The following is an 18,604-nucleotide window of genomic DNA, read 5'->3' on the forward strand; positions in this document are numbered from 1 at the left end:
GGTACCAATAAGGGAATGATATGAGAGAAGTAGAGGCATATTCACTGTGATGAAACTCAAGCATCAGGACCTCTCACTTGCTGGGTGCCTTCCAAGGCCCTGGGAGGGGCCTTAGAAATTTATTCAAGTGGTTCATATTTTGTAAAATCTGCAAAGATAAGCAGAGGATTTGGGTCTCATCAAAGCTGGGTCAAAACGGAACTTCCTTTCCATCAGAAATGAAGATAAGGATTTCCCTAGTGGTGCAGTGGTTAAGAATCCTCCTGCCAATGCAGGGGGCATGGGTTCAAGCCCTGGTCCTGGAAGATCTCACATGCTGAGGAGCAGCTAAGCCCATGTGCCGCAACTACTGAGCCTGTGCTCTAGAGCCTGCGAACCACAACTACTGAGCCCATGTACCACAACTACTGAAGCCTGCACGCCAGAGCCTGTGCTCCTCAGTGAGATGCCACCACAATGAAAAGCCCATGCACCGCAATGAAGAGTAGCCCCCGCTCACCACAATTAGAGAAAGCCCATACACGGCAATGAAGACCCAATGCAGCCAATACATACGTACATACATACATAAATAAATTTTTTTAAAGAACGTCAATAATGCAGGGTACATAGTTAAACACACCACACATTTTTTTCTCCTTTTTAAACTTGAAAAAAAAAAGGACATATGCAAAATAGAATTAATCAATCCCTGTGTTCAGAGGGCACAAACAAGCAACAGTACTACAAACAGCAGCACATATGTGGGTAAAGTTGCATGTTTTATAAATCCTTTTATCAATCACGATAAAGGAGACTCAATTAATATATTTTCTTTATCAAAATGATATTACAGGGACTTCCTAGGTGGTGCAGTGTTTAAGAATCCACCTGCCAATGCAGGCGACAGGGGTTCGATCCCTGGTCCAGGAAGATCCCACATGCCGAGGAGCAACTAAGCCTGTGCACCACAACTACCAAGCCTGTGGTCTAGAGCCTGTGAGCCACAACTATTGAGCCCATGTGCCACAACTACTGAAGCCCTCATGCCTAGAGCTCATGCTCCCCAACAAGAGAAGCCACCACAATGAGAAGCCTGTGCACCACAATGAAGAATAGCCTCCGCTCGCCGCAGCTAGAGAAAGCCTGTGTGCAGCAAAGAAAACCCAATGCAGCCAATGAATAAATAAATAAATTAATTAATTAATTAAAATGATATTACAAAACTGTCTTAAAAAGAGGTGATCAAACAGTAGGTGCCACAAAATCTGGATGCCCACCTGGTAAGTTCTGAAGACTTTAAGCATAGAGCAAGGATTTGGACTTTTCCCAAGGGCACCGATTAACAGAAGTAGAGAATGAGGTGGGCTGTTTGATTTGGAGGCTGGAGAACAGAGGGACTGAAAGTTCATACACTGATAAGAGGCCATAGCATCACTTCATTACCAAAGATTCATTTAACTTTTTTTTCCACGTTCAGTAAGTCTAATCACACAGTCTGGCTTATTTTTTGTTTGATTTCTTTTGTTCAACTTTATTTCTGGGAGACTCATCCATGTTACTGAAAGGAACATTAGCTGGTTATTTTCATTGTTATGAAATATTTTGTTGAATAAATATATCACAGTTCATCTGTCTACTGTTGATGGACATTTGAGTTGTTTCTAATTTAGGGCTATTATAAATGACATTGCTAAGAACATTTCTGCGCACATATCATTTATGGACATAAGCATTTCTATTTTGTACCCAGCATTAGAGTTTCTCAGTCACAGAATACATATATGTCTAGATTCAGTAGACATTATCAAACAGTTTTCCAAAGTGGCTGTACCAATTTATACTTCCATCAAGAAGGTGTGAATGTTCCAGTTGCTCTACATCCTCCCCATCAGTTGGTATTATCAATCCTTTTAATTTTAGCCATTCTGGTTTATCTGCAACAGTGTCTTATGATTTAAATTTGCATTTTCCTGATGACAAGATATGGTAAGCATCTTTCCATATGCTTTTTGGTCATTTGAATATTTTCTTTTCTTTTTCAGAATTAGGTTTTCTGTCTTTTTCTTATTAATTTGTGGGACTTCTTTATATATTCTGGATAGAAGATTTTTTTGTCTGGTGTATGTATTGCAAACACCTCCTCCCAGACTGTGGTATGCCTTTTCATTTTCTTAATCTTGTCTTTTAATTAACAGAATTTTAAAATTATAATGATATTCAATTTATCAATATTTTCTTTTATGTTAGTATATTTTGTGTCCTATTTAAGAAATCTTTGTCTATTTCAAGGTCTTTAAGATATTTCTAAGGTTATTGTTGTTGTTGTTATTGTTTTTAAATTAACACCTTATTTTTCGGAGCAGTTAGGTTCACAGTAAAATTGAGGGAAAGGTGCACATTTTCTATATATTTCCTGCCCCCATGCATGCATGGCCCCCATTATCAACATCCCCCACTGGAGTGATACATTTGTTACAATTAATGAACCTACATTGACACATAATAATCACCCAAAGTCCATAGTTTACATTAGAGTTCACTCTTTGTGTTTTACATTCTGTGGGTTTGGACAAATGTATAGTGACATGTACCCATCATTATGGTATCATTACAGAATATTTTCACTGCTCCCAAAATCCTCTGTGCTCTGACTATTCATCTTTCCCAACCCCCTTACCTCTGGCAAGCACTTATCTTTTTATTGATTCCATGCCTTTTCTAGAATGTAATATATAGTAGAAATCATACAGTATGTGGTCTTTTCACATTGGATTCTCTCACTTAATAATATGCATTTAAGTTTCTTCCATGTCTTTTCATGGCTTGATAACATTTCTTTTTAGTGCTGAATAATATTCCATTGTCTGAGTGTACCAGTTTATTTTTCTGTTCACCTACTGAAGGACGTCTTGGTCACTTTCAAGTTTTGGCAATTTTGACTAAATCTGCTATAAACATCTGTGTACTGGTTTTGATATGGACATAAGTTTTCAACTCTTTTGGGTAAATACCAGGAATGGGGTTGCTGAGTCCTATTATAAGAGTATATTTGGTTTTGTAATAAATCTCCAAACTGGCTTCCAAAGTGGCTATACCATTTGCATTCCCACCAGCAATGAATTCCTGCTCCCTGTGCCCACATCCTAACCAGCATTTGCTGTTGTCTGTGCTCAAGAGAACAGAAATAAAAAATCCTGCAATAGACTTAGGTGCACATGAAAATCTAATGTTTCCTTCTAGGATATTTTGAAAAATTTAATAACCTTAAGGAATAAATGGTTCACTGGCCTGAATTATATACAGTCTCCAGAAATCATTCAAAAATAACAGCTTCATATAAAAAGTTTTCACTTTCTGCTGTAATAAGATCCATATTTTTTCTTCTATGTCTGGAAATTCTGTTTGGATTTTTCACTGCATTGCGATGAGGATTAAATGATTTAATCAAGCCTAAGGCACTTTATTATATGCCTGACACATAATAAATGCTCAGTTGATGTTAGCTATTATTAGTTGTTACAATGATGACATTAGTTGTTACAATGAAGTTAGCTGCAAAGTAACTTTTCTGTCAGCCACAATATCAAACACAGGCCTGGGCACAGAGTATAATATCCAGGTAATTCCTCAGTGAGTGATAGGTTTCCAACATTGGGGATTTCTTCCACACTTGAAATATAGCTTATTTTATGTCTTTTTAAAAATGTTCTAAGAATTGATTTTTTTAAAAACCAGCTGTTGATTCAATTCAATCAACTCAACTTTATTTTAATTGTATTAATTTCTTCTTTTAATATTCAGGCCTTCTTGTTTTCTGATCATGCATTTAAGGTGATAACTTTTCCTCAAAGCATTGCTTTGACTTCATCCTACACGTTATGTGGTGTATTCATAACGATCCTGTGAATAGTTAAAGCAATGATGCCTATAAGGCGTTTAGTTAGTGCGCAGTACTGTTTAGCTGTTTTAACCTTATCCTGTACTCGGCCAACAAGCATTTATTTGTCATTCGCAGGACACCAGGTAAGCACTTGCTTATCTAAGCCACCTTCCGTGCCTTTCCGCACTTCTCTTTTTCCCTTGTAACTCCTTCTTGCCCCTTAGCGGGCGGGGCCTGGCCTTCACGCCCTCTGACCCCACCCCCGCCAGGTTCCCATGACACCACGTAGGTAAGAACAACACATTTATAATCCTGTCTCCTTCCGCTTCTAAGCAGCTCTGGGACAACGATGGAAAAATAGTCCCTTGGAGATGGAGTTTTTTCACTAGGAGGCGGAACTAGGGCGGGGCTTAAGAGCGGAAGGAACAGGAAGTCCGTGAGCCCTGTGGCGGGATTGGGCTCTGCGCTCTCAGGGGGCGGGCTCAAGTGGGCGGAGGGATCCATCTCAGGCGGCTGGCGGCCCGCCGTCTGCATTTAAGGAGGGGAGAGCGGCGCGGGTGGCAGTTGCTGTGGTTTCTGTGTTGAGGTGACTTAGTGTGTCTGGGCGCTGAAGTTCACGGACGTAGCGTCCCGCGTCTAAGGCTAGTTGTCTGTGGCTGCCGATCGGGACGTCAGGAGCGCAGCGTCCCTTCTTCGGACCGGGGCCGGCCCCCTGTTTTACCTTGACCACTTGGCGCTCATATTTAGGTCGGCTTCGGCGCGGCTGAGGAGAAGGCCGCCGGCGAGATGTTCAAAAACACGTTCCAGAGCGGCTTCCTCTCCATCCTCTACAGCATCGGCAGCAAGCCCCTGCAAATCTGGGACAAAAAGGTCAGGGGCTGGGGCCGGGGGCGGCGCCGGGGCGGGGTCCCGGGGCTGGGCCCGGGGGAGCGGGTGGTCGTGTCGAACCGGGCGGTCTCTGCTGTGCCCTGTCCCCAGCCTGGCGGGACCGAGGCGTGAGGTGGGGGCGTCGTGTACAGCGGGGGTGCGTGTGAGGTGGGAGCGGCCGGGGTTTCAGTGTCCTGCGGCCGCGGTGTGGTGAGGACAGTGGTCCCTCGCCGCAGACTTGACTGGGTCCGTCGGTTCCTCAGCCTCGGTTTCCCCATCTGTATGGTGGGGTTGATAGTGCCCGTCTCACAGCACGAGAAGCGGGAACTCACATGAGGTTGCTTCGCGAACGTGCAGATGAAAGGAACTGCTGTTCCCTGATTTCACAAATGTTTACTGATATCCTGTGTTGTGCCAGGCACTGTGCGGGGCACTCGACACAGAGCCTTTGTTCCAGCGCCCCTTAGAGAGGCGCAGCCAGAACTCAGTTATGTTTGGGTTTCATTCATGTGCTCCCTTCCTCTCACTGAGCCCAGCCAAGCCTGAATTTGGTGGCCTTTGGCACCTGCTCCACACTCACTGTGGCTTGGGGTCTGTATTCTGCCTTCAGTGGCTGATCTCCATCCGGAAAATGGCAAAATGGTGGTAAAGTCTTGTCTGGGTTAACAAGCTCAAAGCCAGGTAACAAGCCTCATCATCTTTATTCAGGCATCCACTAGATGACTTTCACTGACTCAAGGACCCTGCCCACTTTTTAGAGATGTTGATTAGGGGGCATGTGTGCCTACCAATCTATGAGTTGGTCTGCATTTAATTACTTTGATATTTTCTTTCTAGTGTAAATTCCCAGTCATCTGTACCCTTTTCTGAATATACGTTAATATAAAGCACTCTACTGTGGAAGACAGGTGATGTAAGGTATAGCCCTAGTACTGCACTCCTCTGGGCAAAGTGTAGAGAGGTAGCATGTTGAATGCTGTTTTTATAGAGAAGAATATGGGACAATCTAAATAAGCAGTTTATTGGTAATGAGGCCAAGAATTTTGGATTTCATTTCAGAACAATTCCCTGTCTTTCCTTACCACAGATGAAAGTTTGGGGCCACATAGAGATCAGGAAAGAACACCCACAGCCTTCGGCCTGTCACCACTAGGGAATTCTGCATTCTTAGAGCAGCTTTGGGGGTGGTATGTTCATAATGTCATTTTATAAGATAGTTGAAAGATCTGAATGTAATAAGTTTGGCTTTATGCATGTGTGAAAAATCTGACCAGCTCTCCTCTTTCACAGTGATTCTGTCCACAAACTAGAGCTAATGCCAAGAGTTACTTATTACATAAGAAAGCAGTTCCTTAATTGTTTTCCTACGTTACTGAGTTTTTCAGTTCCATGGTTTTGTTCACATTGGAATAAAAAACATTTTAAACTCTTAAATCGTATCTCTACAAAGAGAACCCTGAATGAGTGTACCTGAGAACTTTGTAAGTTTGATGGCTTCTAAGCTGCGGCTTGACTTAATTATGGACCGTACAAAGGCATGGAGAGAGTGGATTGTGAGCCAGTTGAATTTGGGATTGTAACAAAAGTGTCAATATGAGGCAATTGAAATAGAGAATGGTACTTGATCTAGAAGGAGAGGTTTTCACAGCAGGTCAGAGAATTTACCAACACTGAAAGAATTCTAGTGGTAGAGAGGCCTCAGCATTTCTGTTACCTGAAACTTTTATCAGAGTTGCCCCATTTTAACCCTTTTGATCTTTTGTAATGTGTTTTATTTTTCAAATGCAGCTTTTTGACCAGCCAACATGTTTACACACAGAATATAAAAGCAAAGTAACCATGGTGCACTGTGTCCCTTAACAACGCCACTAGAGGTCGGATGGTACCCTGATGACATAAACGTGTGTGAAAACGTTGTTAGATCGACTGGCAGGATTACGTGGAGTAAATTAAGCAGACATTTTGGCAAAGAAAACCTTCAGAGGAACATACATTTTAAGCAAAATTCTCATAATAGTAAAAGTGAATTATATGTTTCTACTCTTCTTATCTAGACTAGATTGAAGTGTTTATCTGTGAATTTTTCCCCCTTGAGGAAAGGGAGGAAAAAAGGGAAAGTTCAGGGCCAAATCCATAGGCTTTGGTGTATGTGTGCCTTTTCTCAGCTGTGTTATAAAGCCCACAGAAAGTGTTGGGAATCCAGTCCAGAAGGGGAAACGCTGGGAACTGATACACTTATCAAAGATTTATTGAGCAACAGCTAAATGACAGGCATTGTATAGATTTGGGGAGATACAAAGTTAGGGAAGAGAAGACCTTTTTGCTGCTCCCATGATTCTGAATAAGGGAAAGTTATAATAAGGTCAAAGTTTGATGGAGCGCGGGAAGGACTGTCCACATTTATTTAGAAATGGCCCTGCCCTCTGCCAGTGGGTACATATTGGCTATAAGTGTCTGGTTTTAGTTATTACATATTTTGATTTCACAAAACTTTACTATTCTCCTTCCTGAGTTTATGGAGCGAGAATTTCTGTGATTTGTTTACGGTGAAGAAGTCTTGGAAAAATTAGGTTTGGCTTCTGTTTAGACTGTGTGTCTCCTTATGAATATGAGGAGTGAATGTCATATTCACAATAGCAGTGAATTTGCAAATTCATTTTGTGAGTGTGGCTACATTTGCAATACCTGCGTTTATTTGACACACTGAAGTTCTCAGCCCCTCTCCCCATCTCATCCTTCAAATCTCAGTTTAAACATTGTTTCACTGGTAACTTGTTATGTCTCCCGTGTGCCCCTGTGGCTCTCTATATCATACTGCATGGCAGTTGCCTATTTATTTTATATCTCCCACTAGACTACAGGTTCCTTAAGTCTTACCTTGAAACTCCAGTGCTAGAGTGTGGTCAGACACCTTGGATTTGTGTCCTGGCTGTGTCATATGTCCTGTGCTGTGTAACCTTGGGCAAGTACTTAACTACTTAGTTCTCTCATCTTGTAATAATGCCATCTCCTCATTGTTATGGAGATTAAATGAAGATGTATATAAATGCTTAGCAACAGTTATGGCATACAGTATTAAATAGGGCAGGGAACTGAGGCGTTTTCTCAAGAGTAAATGAAACATTTATAACTGGGCCTGATATTCAGATGCCTAGGAATAGGAAGTACAGTAAATCCAGACTACTGAAATTAGAATAATTTTGTCAGTGTACCATGGCTTTCCCCATCCAGAACCTTAACATGGCTCTAAGGCCACACAGACTGTGGTCTGCTACCTGCTTAGCTAGTTCTCTGGGCTCACCTCCCCCAGAATCCCCCCTTCTAGCAGTGACCTCCTACTGAACTGAAAGAAGTCTGTTTCTCTTTCAGCTTCAGGCTTTTGTACTTTCTGCTGGGACCCATCCCTCCCCCTCTTCATTAGTCTCTAGGTGGAAGCTCAGAGGGACGTCCTCAGATTAAGTTAATTTGTATCCACTTATAGAACTTCTTCTTCCCCCTCATCCTACTTGAAATTAGCTTCTCAAAATCTGTATTCCTGGCTAGGCAGTAAGGCTTCCTGATAGAGACCTTTGTAATTTTTCAAACCAAGAGTTTAGGAGAAATTAGGGATTTCTTAATACTCCCTTAACTTCTGGGATCAGCAAATACTGCTTTATTAAAGGGCTTTTTATGTTTAATGTAAACATTACTTTGGGTTGTAAAGAAAATGTCAGGAGGTTCTATTCCCACTTATGCCTGTGTAAAACATGTAACTTCCAGTCTTTACTGGTAATTTCCTAAAAGTCTACTACATGAGATTGTTAATTCACACAAGCTTTTCTTTCTTTCTTCTTACGTTGTCTCTCAGCTGCTGCTGATCCTCCCCGTTCTTTAACGAAATATTAGAACCAGAGTTTTTGTGGTTGTTGCTGGAAAATATTAGATACCCATTCCCAGTTCCTAATTTTGAAAATGAACGAAGTCTCTCTCTAGAAAAAAAGTCCCCCCACCCTAGCTTTTAATTAGCAAATCTTGTTGGTACGTGTTCAATTTCCAGTAGTAGAATTGAGAGCATTTGGACATGAAAGTACTAAAACTATTTTTTCAGATTATCCTTGGGTCTCTCTGAGGATGTTCTTCATTATTCCAAATAATAGCTTTTACTATAACTGGGCAAAGGCCTGGGTTTTAGTTACACTTGCCCTTTCAAGGCATTGTTAGGAGCAGACTGGTTAGCAATACATATAAATGTCCTTACTTTAACTAAAGGGCTGTTTGTAAACGCCCCGAGTTGCCTGTCTGCTGTTTGGATAGTCCCTGTTAAGTGCCGCAAAGGGAAAGAAGCCTTGGAGCCTGCAAGGCCCAGGCCTTGAGACAGAGCTATGCCCAGTTCTCCCCGCAGAGGTCTCCCTCTGCCTGTTTTCTGACTTAGAGCCTAGCCCCTAGCTCAGGGCAGAAACTTTCCTGCTGAAATGGACAGCTCTAAAGGCTTAATGTAAATTGGAACATGTGTCATTAAGACTAGGATGCCAGATGGCTGAGGGCTCAGCTGTCTGCCAGGATAAGTGGGTGGAGCCAGAAAAAAGAAAGGTGGGAGTAGGGAAGGGATACAACGGGTGATATTTTTAAAGCACTTGATGAAATGTAGAGCATTGGCCAGCTTCCACCCTATCCCAGTAGTAGTTTCCCCCCTTAGCTTGACCCTCCTCCCTGGGGCTCACATTGGGGAAAAAAAAAAGAAATCAGTGTTCTTTATTAGTTTCCCCAGCAACCATGGAAAGCCTGGGAGAGTGATTGCAAAAAAGGGCTTGACAGTTCCCTTCTTGGTGTCTGCAGAGGCTGAGAACCATTCTGATTGTTAATTGCCAGTAGCCTGGGTTTTGAAGCTTCTAAAGTACCTACAGCTCATAGTTGGGGCCGGGGGAAGCGGGGAGGAGTTCATGAAATTAAAAAATGTAAGATTGGCTTTATTTATTATTATTATTTTGGAGGAATAAAACACTCATAGGCTATACTACAGGAATGTGTCATGAAATAAAAAGAATTAGCAAGTGAAAAACAATAGGTACTTTATAGTTTAGAGAGCAAGGTAAAATAAAACCTATTTCCACCATGAGCAATAAATGCTAACCCATTCATTTTATCTTCATTTCAAAGCCAGGCCTACCTAGTGGCCTCTGAACTGGAAGGAGCTAAGGAAAGGAAGTTGATGCTTTCTGAAGCTGGAAGGAGCTAAGGAAAGGAAGTTGATGCTTTCTGAAGCCATGTATCTTGTTATACATGTTTGTTGGAAGCTGGACTGAGGAGGGGGGTTGCTTCCTGGAAGACTTTTACAACTTAAGGCAGTGACAGCCAGGTTGCCAGGGTGATTGGGAGGCTTTGCCCCAAATTATCTACCTCTCTTTCTCCTTTGATACTAGTTTTATAGCCTAGAGAGAGATTTGGGGAGATTTCCCACCCACATCTCATATCTCTGGTTAATTGCACCCTGCTTCCACTGAATTTGTATTTACAGCCCTTTGAACTTAATAAAGAAGGAAAATCATAGTTCACTAAGAAATCAACTTAATTTTAAAGCTCTGGCAGCTTGTGATATGAGAATACTTTTCTTCTTTGAGGACTGAACTTTCTCCTTGAGCAGAGCTGTGTTTAGACTGTTCTAACCACTAGGCAGGTTAAAACTCTAGAGAGACTAGTGGACATTCCTTCAAAACAGCTGCCTTTCCCCTCTGGGTTCTTGTGTTTTATGGGCTACCTTAATTTTGTAAGAATTAAGTTTGTGAATGTAGTTGTTTATGTGTTGTGAAAGAAATTTCTCTTAAGAAGTTACTGACAGCCCAACTAAAATTAGTTTGCCCCTGGGACAGAAGTGTAAGAATACACAAAGTCTGTTTTGGCTTTTAGTCTGTTGGCTTCTGCATGCAGTATAAGGCATTGTTTTCTTCTGTAAAGACCTGAGTAGTCACAAGTACTGGAGTGAAGTCCTATGCTATAAACTTTGAGATGGACAGAAGGCAAGTTTCCTAACATTTCGTCCCTGTGAAATCTGGCTGGGTTTTCTGGAGCTGAGGGAGGCTTCCCTTGACTGTGGTCTGAGAGATCTTCCTGGATGTAAGGTCTGAGGTCCCATTTACAATGTTGCATAAATTGCAACATGTTGCCTTTTAGCAATAGTAGTCTTTGGATCCTAATTACTTAATCCTTTCAGTTTAACCATCTGTTTGGTTTGTTGCACTCTGTACCTTTTTAAGAAAGACCTTATAGAGAATAATTAGTGGTGTGTTATAAAATTAGTGTTTGCATCCTGTTGGGATACTGTCAACTCTTATCAATGTGCCTGCATCATATTATGCGGAAAAATTTCTTGATGAATTCCTCCTTTACCAACAAGTCTGCCTGATTTTCCATAGCAGCTGTGGGCTAGCACATAGAGGAGGAATATTGCCACTTTGGGAGCATTTGTATGGGGAATGAGGTGGGCAGTGTCGGCATGTGCCACACAGATCCAAGTCTTTGTGCTCTTAATCTCCCTTGGAAAGAGGCCTAGAATTCAAAGCAGGAGGGCATTGGATGTCGCCAGCTTTGTTTGAGAAGCACTTCAATGTGATGTTTGTGACTTGAGAATCCAGAAATGCTATACTGGCAGAGATCTGGGGCCCATCCACCCAGCATTCTGTCTCTGACAATGGGTACCGAAGGATGATTTGTGGGAAGGCATTCTGTATGCTGGCAACCTCGCTGGCTTTGTGATATACCCTAGGATCTCTGGCTTCCCATAATAGCCCATGGTGGATATGTTATCCAGGAATTTTTAAAAAATCCTCCTTGAATCTCTTCATATGTGCCAACTCTTAGGGTGACAAATTCCGGAAGTCAGCAAATATTTGAATGCTTAGTTTATGCCTAGCAGGGTACTAAGCATTGTAGAACATATCAACAATGTTCAGTACTTGGTCCTTACCCTCGAGCTTATGCTTTTTTGAGGAGACAAGACTTAGTTGCATCTTGCAGAAAAAGATGGGCAGTGGTGTCAGATGTCACCTGGGGAATACCAAGTACACCACAAGTGGATGAATTTCACAGTAACAGAACTCACAGAGACTGATGTCTAAAGACAGAATGCCATATTACTAGTAATCTGTGTTGAACAATACAACTATCAGACTCAGTGCTGTATTCTCTCCCTATATACCAGTCTGATGGAAAGCCACGTGATGAGTCATCGAATACGACAGCACAGGCAGTCATTTTCACTACACCTAGAAAAAGACCACATGCCTGTCTTTCTAATGCATCTGGTTCTAAACCTGGTTGATTTTTTTCATGTGTTAATACATTCAGCCCTAGCAGTCCAGCCCTGTCTCAGAAGTGCCTTTGCATGTCTCTGCTCTGTCCATATAAGGTGATTGAGTGTAATGCTGGAAGATAATTGTGCTTTCCTTCCTTTTTTTTTTTTTTTTTTTTTTTTTAAATTGGCTGTGTTGGGTCTTCGTTGCTGCGTACAGGCTTTCTCTAGTTGCAGCGAGCTGGGGCTACTCTTCATTGTGGTGCATGGGCTTCTCATTGTGGTGGCTTCTCTTGTTGTGGAGCATGGGCTCTAGGTGCATGGGCTTCACTAGTTGCAGCACACGGGCTCAACAGTTGTGGTGCATGGGCTTAGTTGCTCCGAGGCATGTGGTATCTTCCTGGGGCAGGGATCAAACCCGTGTCCCCTGCATTGGCAGGTGAACTCTTAACCACTGCGCCACCAGGGAAGTCCAAGTGTGCTTTCCTAAATATTTTTTGAGAGGAGGAATCTGTATTGAATATTGATTCTTCTCCATCATATTCCTCCTACATATGCAGCAAACAGTGCAAAACAATGTAGGATGAAGTGCTAAATTATGTAGTCTAGGCTACATGAGCCAGAAAAATGAATCAGAGAGAAGAGAGGTCAGTGTAGGCTGAAAATGCTAAAGAAGGCGGCTTCTGTGTGTGGCACAGATGGGACTTGAATTCATACTTGAAAAAGTAGAAACTTAGGGAAAAGAAGATAAGGAAGCATGAAGTAGGAGTAAACCTGGGAGAGTAATACGTTCATTTTTTGGTTGCCACCCTCCCTCTCTGACACAGCATTTGACCTTTCTGGCCGAAGAACTATGTGAGGCAGTATAGGGCAGTGGAAAGTCTGGGCGTTAATCCTGCCCGTGGGGACTTCCCTGGTGATGCAGTGGTTGCGAATCCGCCTGCCAATGCAGGGGACATGGGTTTGAGCCCTGGTCTGGGAAGATCCCACGTGCCACGGAGCAACTAAGCTCGTGCGCCACAACTATTGAGCCTGTGCTCTAGAGCCCATGCTCTGCAACAAGAGAAGCCACCACAATGAGAAGAGTAGCCCCCGCTCTCAGCAACTAGAGAAAGCCCTTACGTATTTATTGGCAGTGACGAAGACCCAATGCAGCCAATAAGTAAATTAATTAATAAATTTAAAAATCCTGCCTGTCCTGTTAGGGTCTGTCATCTGCACTCCCTGAGTGTCAATGTCCACATCTGTGAAGTGGAAACACCACTACCACCAACCTTGTGATTTTTGTTATTGTTGTTAGGATTGAGATTGTTGTTTTTAGAAATGTTCCTAGTGTGTAGTAGACACTTGGTAAATGTTAGCTGAATCTAAATTGAGTTAATTTCTTTGGGAAGAAATTTGTCCTGATTTATAGATTGCCAAGTTACCTCCAATTCCTGTGGTGGTTGATTGGGCCTTGTATAGCCGTAAGAGCATAGCTTACTTACACATAAGCTTTAACATATCATGTCACAAACTTCTGTGTTATGTCCCTTGGGCTACCGTGGTTTTCTTGATTTTATTTTTTAATTAATTGATTGATTGATTGGCTGCGTTAGATCTTTGTTGCTGCACACGGGCTATCTCTAGTTATGGCGAGCAGGGGCTACTTTTTGTTGCTGTGCGCGGGCTTCTCATTGCAGTGGTTTCTCTTGTTACAGAGCACAGGCTCTAGGCATTTGGGCTTCAGTAGTTGTGGCACATGGGTTCAGTAGTTGTGGCTCACGGGTTCTAAAGTGCAGGCTCAGTGGTTGTGGCTTACAGGCTTAGTTGTTCTGCGGCATGTGGGATCTTCCCGGACCAGAGCTTGAACCCATGTCCTCTGCATTGGCAGGCGGATTCTTAACCACTGCACCACCAGGGAAGTCCCTACTGTGGTTTTCTTTAAATAGTTCCATTCAGCCTTCAAAATCTTAACAAATTTATTTCCAAATATTTCAGTACTAACCAGTTTAATTTTCTCCTTCATAGGTGCGGAATGGCCACATCAAAAGAATCACTGATAATGACATCCAGTCCCTGGTGTTAGAGATTGAAGGAACAAATGTCAGGTAGGTTGCTACTCTGTTCTCCCAAAGACATTGAATGCCAGGAGGCAGTACATCATAGAGGTTAATAGCATGGACTGCAGAGTCAGACTGCCTGGTGTGAATCCAAGCAACCTTTGGCAAGTTATTTAATCCCCCAGGCTTTAGTTTCCTCATCTGTAAAATAGGGATAATAACAGTACATTTTCCTTACAGAATTAGTGTGAAGATTAAATGAGTGAATGTGTATAGAACACTTAAAACCTGCTTAGCACATAATAAGTGCTGTGTAAGCTTAGTTATTAGTATTTAACCCAGATGTGTTTATGTGGAGGTGGGGGTGTTACAGTAATCATCCAGGGGGTGGTCATGTAGTTTTCAGTGTTAAAATGGTTTTTAGTGTTACAGTGGTTTTCACGTAACCATGTTACAATGGTTTTCAAAATGGTTGGTTTTCTATCATTTGATAGTTTCTTAGACCAGAATTAAATCTTTTCTCACTGGAAGAACTTCATCACATCCACCGGTCTGGCTTTGTTTTTCAGATATTTTATTGTTGATATCTAGTGCTATGTAAAGCTTTTGTTTTGGAGTCCAGCACTTTTTTTTAAAGCATTAGCTTAACTTAAGGGCTGAGGGATCATTGGATGCCACATCTGGATGTTTTAGATCTGCCTCCCAGTTTATCCTCTTGGACTGAGTGTTATTGCTGTGCATACTACAAAGGAAAAGACGAGTAGTGTGTTTATTGGTTTTTCCTCTTTCTGCAGCACCACATATATCACATGTCCTGCAGACCCAAAGAAGACACTGGGAATTAAACTTCCCTTCCTTGTCATGATTATCAAAAACCTGAAGAAATATTTTACCTTTGAAGTACAAGTAAGTATGCACACATGAATCTGTATACTCTTGCCTATAGCAAAGAGGCGTCCCATCAATTTATAGGAAAAAACTGGCCGTAGAAAAATATCTTTATCCTTTTGTATGTATTCTTTTCTGCCTCTGCTGTACACTTGATGCAATCATTATTATTATGGCATAATTTTGGTATTAGTAATCAAAGTTTAATGCCAAGTTTTAAAAGAAGCAGTAAGCATCTAGAAAATCTAATTAATAGCTACAAGATTTCAAAGCTTGAGAGTTAGAGTAGTGTCCATTTGGGAAGTTACTATTTAATACTGGGCTATTGTTGGCCTCTATTCTAGCATTTTTAATTTTTCAAAGGGAAGAATGTTTATGGAATCATGCTATGGTCTGAGAGCCTGATGCATGTGTCATATGTCATAAGCAGCTGGTGTTGTCTTGGCAACAGACAAGATAAACTAGCTACTCCCGGGCCGTCTGCATCCAGTGTGACCTGTATCTGGTCTGTTTATTCTCCCTTGGGTCTCAGCCTTGGGAAACCAGGGTATGGGAGTTTCAGGTCCTTGTTTTACCAGGGTTGTTTGCTTCTTCCAAGATGGAGTTAATATGATTCTTCTCTATATTTCATAGGTACTAGATGACAAGAATGTGCGTCGGCGGTTTCGGGCAAGTAACTACCAGAGCACCACCCGGGTCAAACCCTTCATCTGTACCATGCCCATGCGGCTGGATGACGGCTGGAACCAGATTCAGTTCAACCTGTCAGACTTCACTCGGCGGGCATATGGCACAAATTACATTGAGACCCTCAGGGTGCAGGTATTGGCTCTTTTTCCAGATGGAGCCCCAAGTGGGAGAGGGGGCTATGCTCTGTTTGTTACTGGCTTGTGACCCAGGTGACAGAACAGTGTGGGTTTCTGGCTAAAGTTTCCAAGTCACTGTCCAGGGGGCTTTCACCTCAGAGAGGCCCAGGACCTACTCAGGAATCTGCTCAGATATGGTGGGAGAATACAGCAAGCAAAATCTCCCTCTTGTTAGAACCTACCCCTAAGCCACGCTGAGGAGATGCCAGAGAGGTGAAGCTTTGACAGCACCATGAGCGAGGCTCAAGGAAAATCAGGAAGAGAGGAAAGACAATCATATTTTGTCTCTTATTTTAAGAGACTTATTTTAAGTCTTGCATCCACAGATCCATGCAAACTGTCGTATCCGGCGGGTTTACTTCTCAGACAGACTCTACTCAGAAGACGAACTGCCAGCAGAGTTCAAACTGTATCTCCCAGTCCAGAACAAGGCAAAGGTAAGCCAGCTTTCCTCAGAGGAAGGCCAGACAGTGAGTTGGAGAAGCTGTGTCCCTGCAAAGTGCTCTGTTCTACAGGTTCAGCTTCAGAGCCTCTCTCTGTTGACATGGAGTATGGAGGACCTTTACATCATAAGATCTTAGGTCTTCCACCACCAGCACTGAGTCAGGAATGATCCCATGAAATGTTCTGTTCCTGCTGTCTCACCTCCATGAAGTGATCCTGCCCCTCCTGGGGGGCATCCTGATGCTCCCAGGCCTTCCTTGCAGAATGTCTTCCATCTGAACCTCTTCATCAGCACCAGAATACTATCAGCTGACCTGTCCCCTCTGACACGGTGATGGGTGTTTATGTGCCTCCCATTGCTGACACGTATGCATCTCCCCACACTCCAGCATCCCCTTGAGTGTCACTAGAGGTAGGGGGTCAGTGGCACTGATCATCTGTTTTCTAATTACTTAAACTGATGCCTTTGTTCTATTTTTTTTTCTTTCCCCTCCAGCAATAACTGGAATGCTACTCAAGGGATAGACCCTGGATGTGACTCTTAGTTTAAAAAGGAAATTATCTGGAGGACAATGCAAAAAACAAATATTTATATTAGTTCACTGTGCTGTGGTTCTTTTACCTACCACTTGGCGTCCCTTGTTGTGGACACCAGTGACCATGCCATGCATTGTAAGTACAGTGGGGGATAAGCCGTCCTTTGATCCGTGAATGCTGGAATTTATCTTGCTGCCTGGCTCAGTGTGTGGGGAGATAAATTTACCATGAACTTACAGAATTAAAGATGTCTCATAAGGCAATTTCAGACCAATATTTCTTCCTACAGTTTGTTCTTTGTTTTATATATTATCTAAATATATGTATATGCTGTGTAATACTCATAATCTGGAAATGAATAAAATGTTATATTCCTGGTTTGTAAATTGTTCTTAGTTTGTGTCTTTTTTAATGGTGCAATTCTCTTTCTTCGTGGTATGAAAATAGAACTCTTTCCAAAGAACATCCCATATATTCATGCTGTGAAACAGCTTACAATAAGCGCTTAAAGAACAAGACATCTATAGATACTGATTTGGAACAACTTCCAAGGTGAACTAAATGGAAAGAAGCTGAATAGTGTATCACCAGTAGAGTCATCTTACTATGGGGTAGGTCGCAAGTAGAGCTTTAGAGAAAATGGCATATATTCCCCATTGCTCTTAAACACCTTAGGAAGGTGTCACGGTAGAGCCTCACTTGCCCTTTTGTAACAATCAGCACATCTAGTGTTCCTCAGCACTGGAACAGATCACCATCTCTCTATTTGAGCTCCAGATGAAATACTTGCCTTGAATTTAGGGACTTAAAGGAAAAATGCTTTTTTAAACACTGGACTCACTTGAGAGAACTGAAATCTTGCACCACTCTCCCTGCTCACACTTATTCTGGGGCATGTGCTTGGTTAGTGAAGTGACCCTACCACAAATAGTTAAATTTACAAAAGTGAATCTCTACTGTGTATAATATTTCTGGAGGGAAAGCACCTTGTGGGCGGAGAAGAGTATATGTAGATACACCTAGATGATCTCATAGGACGCATAAGGACTCCTGGAGAGAATGGTAGTTTTGTTTTTATACTTTTTCTGTACTATAAAACATTTTCTTTGAAAGGTAATATTTATGTAATAAAAATTTCAAAGTTGAAAAAGAACAAAAGGCCATCCTGGATACTGTGCTTTCCCTGACACTCCCTCTGGATTTGGTTTCATCCCACAGGATGAGGCTGGAATTGTGGACACTGGCTGTTTTGACTCCGATTCGAGGTGAAAATGCAGGGCTGAAGTCGTCATTACTGTTGCTGCCTCCTGAGAAGTTGTGGCGAGGAGCACTGCTCTCCCACGCCTCATCCTCCAGGGTGTGCTCCAGGTAAGCACGACCAACTCTGAGGATGGCAGGGCTGCCGGAGGTGGAGGGCTGGAGGGAGAGGTGTTCCCCTGCTACCTCGGACGCTCAGAGTTCTCTTTTCTCCTCACAGTTGTCGGGGGCCTGATGCGTAGGTGGGCTCAGTCAAGACGACTTTGCCTTCCTCTCCCTGCTAACAGCCGGACTGGAGCCGCCTTTGCCACGGATGCTGCCCCTCTCCTTGGAGAGTCGCCGTTGTTCAGTGTCGCAGAGCACCCATCAACCCAGATAACAGCCTGCGCTCTCAGGGCCAGCCCCAGTCACATCTGAATATCGGCCCGCTTCTCCATTCTGAAACAGGTTAGCATTCCTGTTGTTAGACTCCGTGTGTCTGTCCCCCAAGCTTTCTGGGTTACAGGGGGATCCTCAGAAATGGGTGGGGGTGGGCTGGTCAGGGACTTCAACAGAGCTTCTTGTTTGTGGCCACTGT

The 18,604-nt window shown here is 42.6% G+C and overlaps 1 protein-coding gene across 2 annotated transcripts; it reads left to right on the forward strand.

Annotated features, from left to right (window-relative positions):
• Window positions 1-4,371: 4,371 nt before the first annotated feature.
• CFAP20 (cilia and flagella associated protein 20) lies at window positions 4,372-17,156 on the forward strand. Of its 2 annotated transcripts, none has more exons than XM_057712164.1 (6): window positions 4,372-4,732; window positions 14,004-14,083; window positions 14,830-14,941; window positions 15,557-15,745; window positions 16,116-16,226; window positions 16,730-17,156. In XM_057712164.1, exons 1-6 carry the CDS (start codon window positions 4,649-4,651, stop codon window positions 16,733-16,735), a joined length of 582 nt encoding a protein of 193 aa, XP_057568147.1. In that variant the 5' UTR covers window positions 4,372-4,648; the 3' UTR covers window positions 16,736-17,156. The 2 variants fall into 2 exon arrangements, with proteins under 2 accessions (XP_057568147.1, XP_057568146.1); XM_057712163.1 differs by having other exon boundaries at window positions 16,156-16,226.
• Window positions 17,157-18,604: the final 1,448 nt, after the last annotated feature.

This window comes from Hippopotamus amphibius, chromosome 16, assembly GCF_030028045.1.
Source record: "Hippopotamus amphibius kiboko isolate mHipAmp2 chromosome 16, mHipAmp2.hap2, whole genome shotgun sequence".
In the NCBI taxonomy this organism is placed as follows: Eukaryota; Metazoa; Chordata; class Mammalia; order Artiodactyla; family Hippopotamidae; genus Hippopotamus; species Hippopotamus amphibius.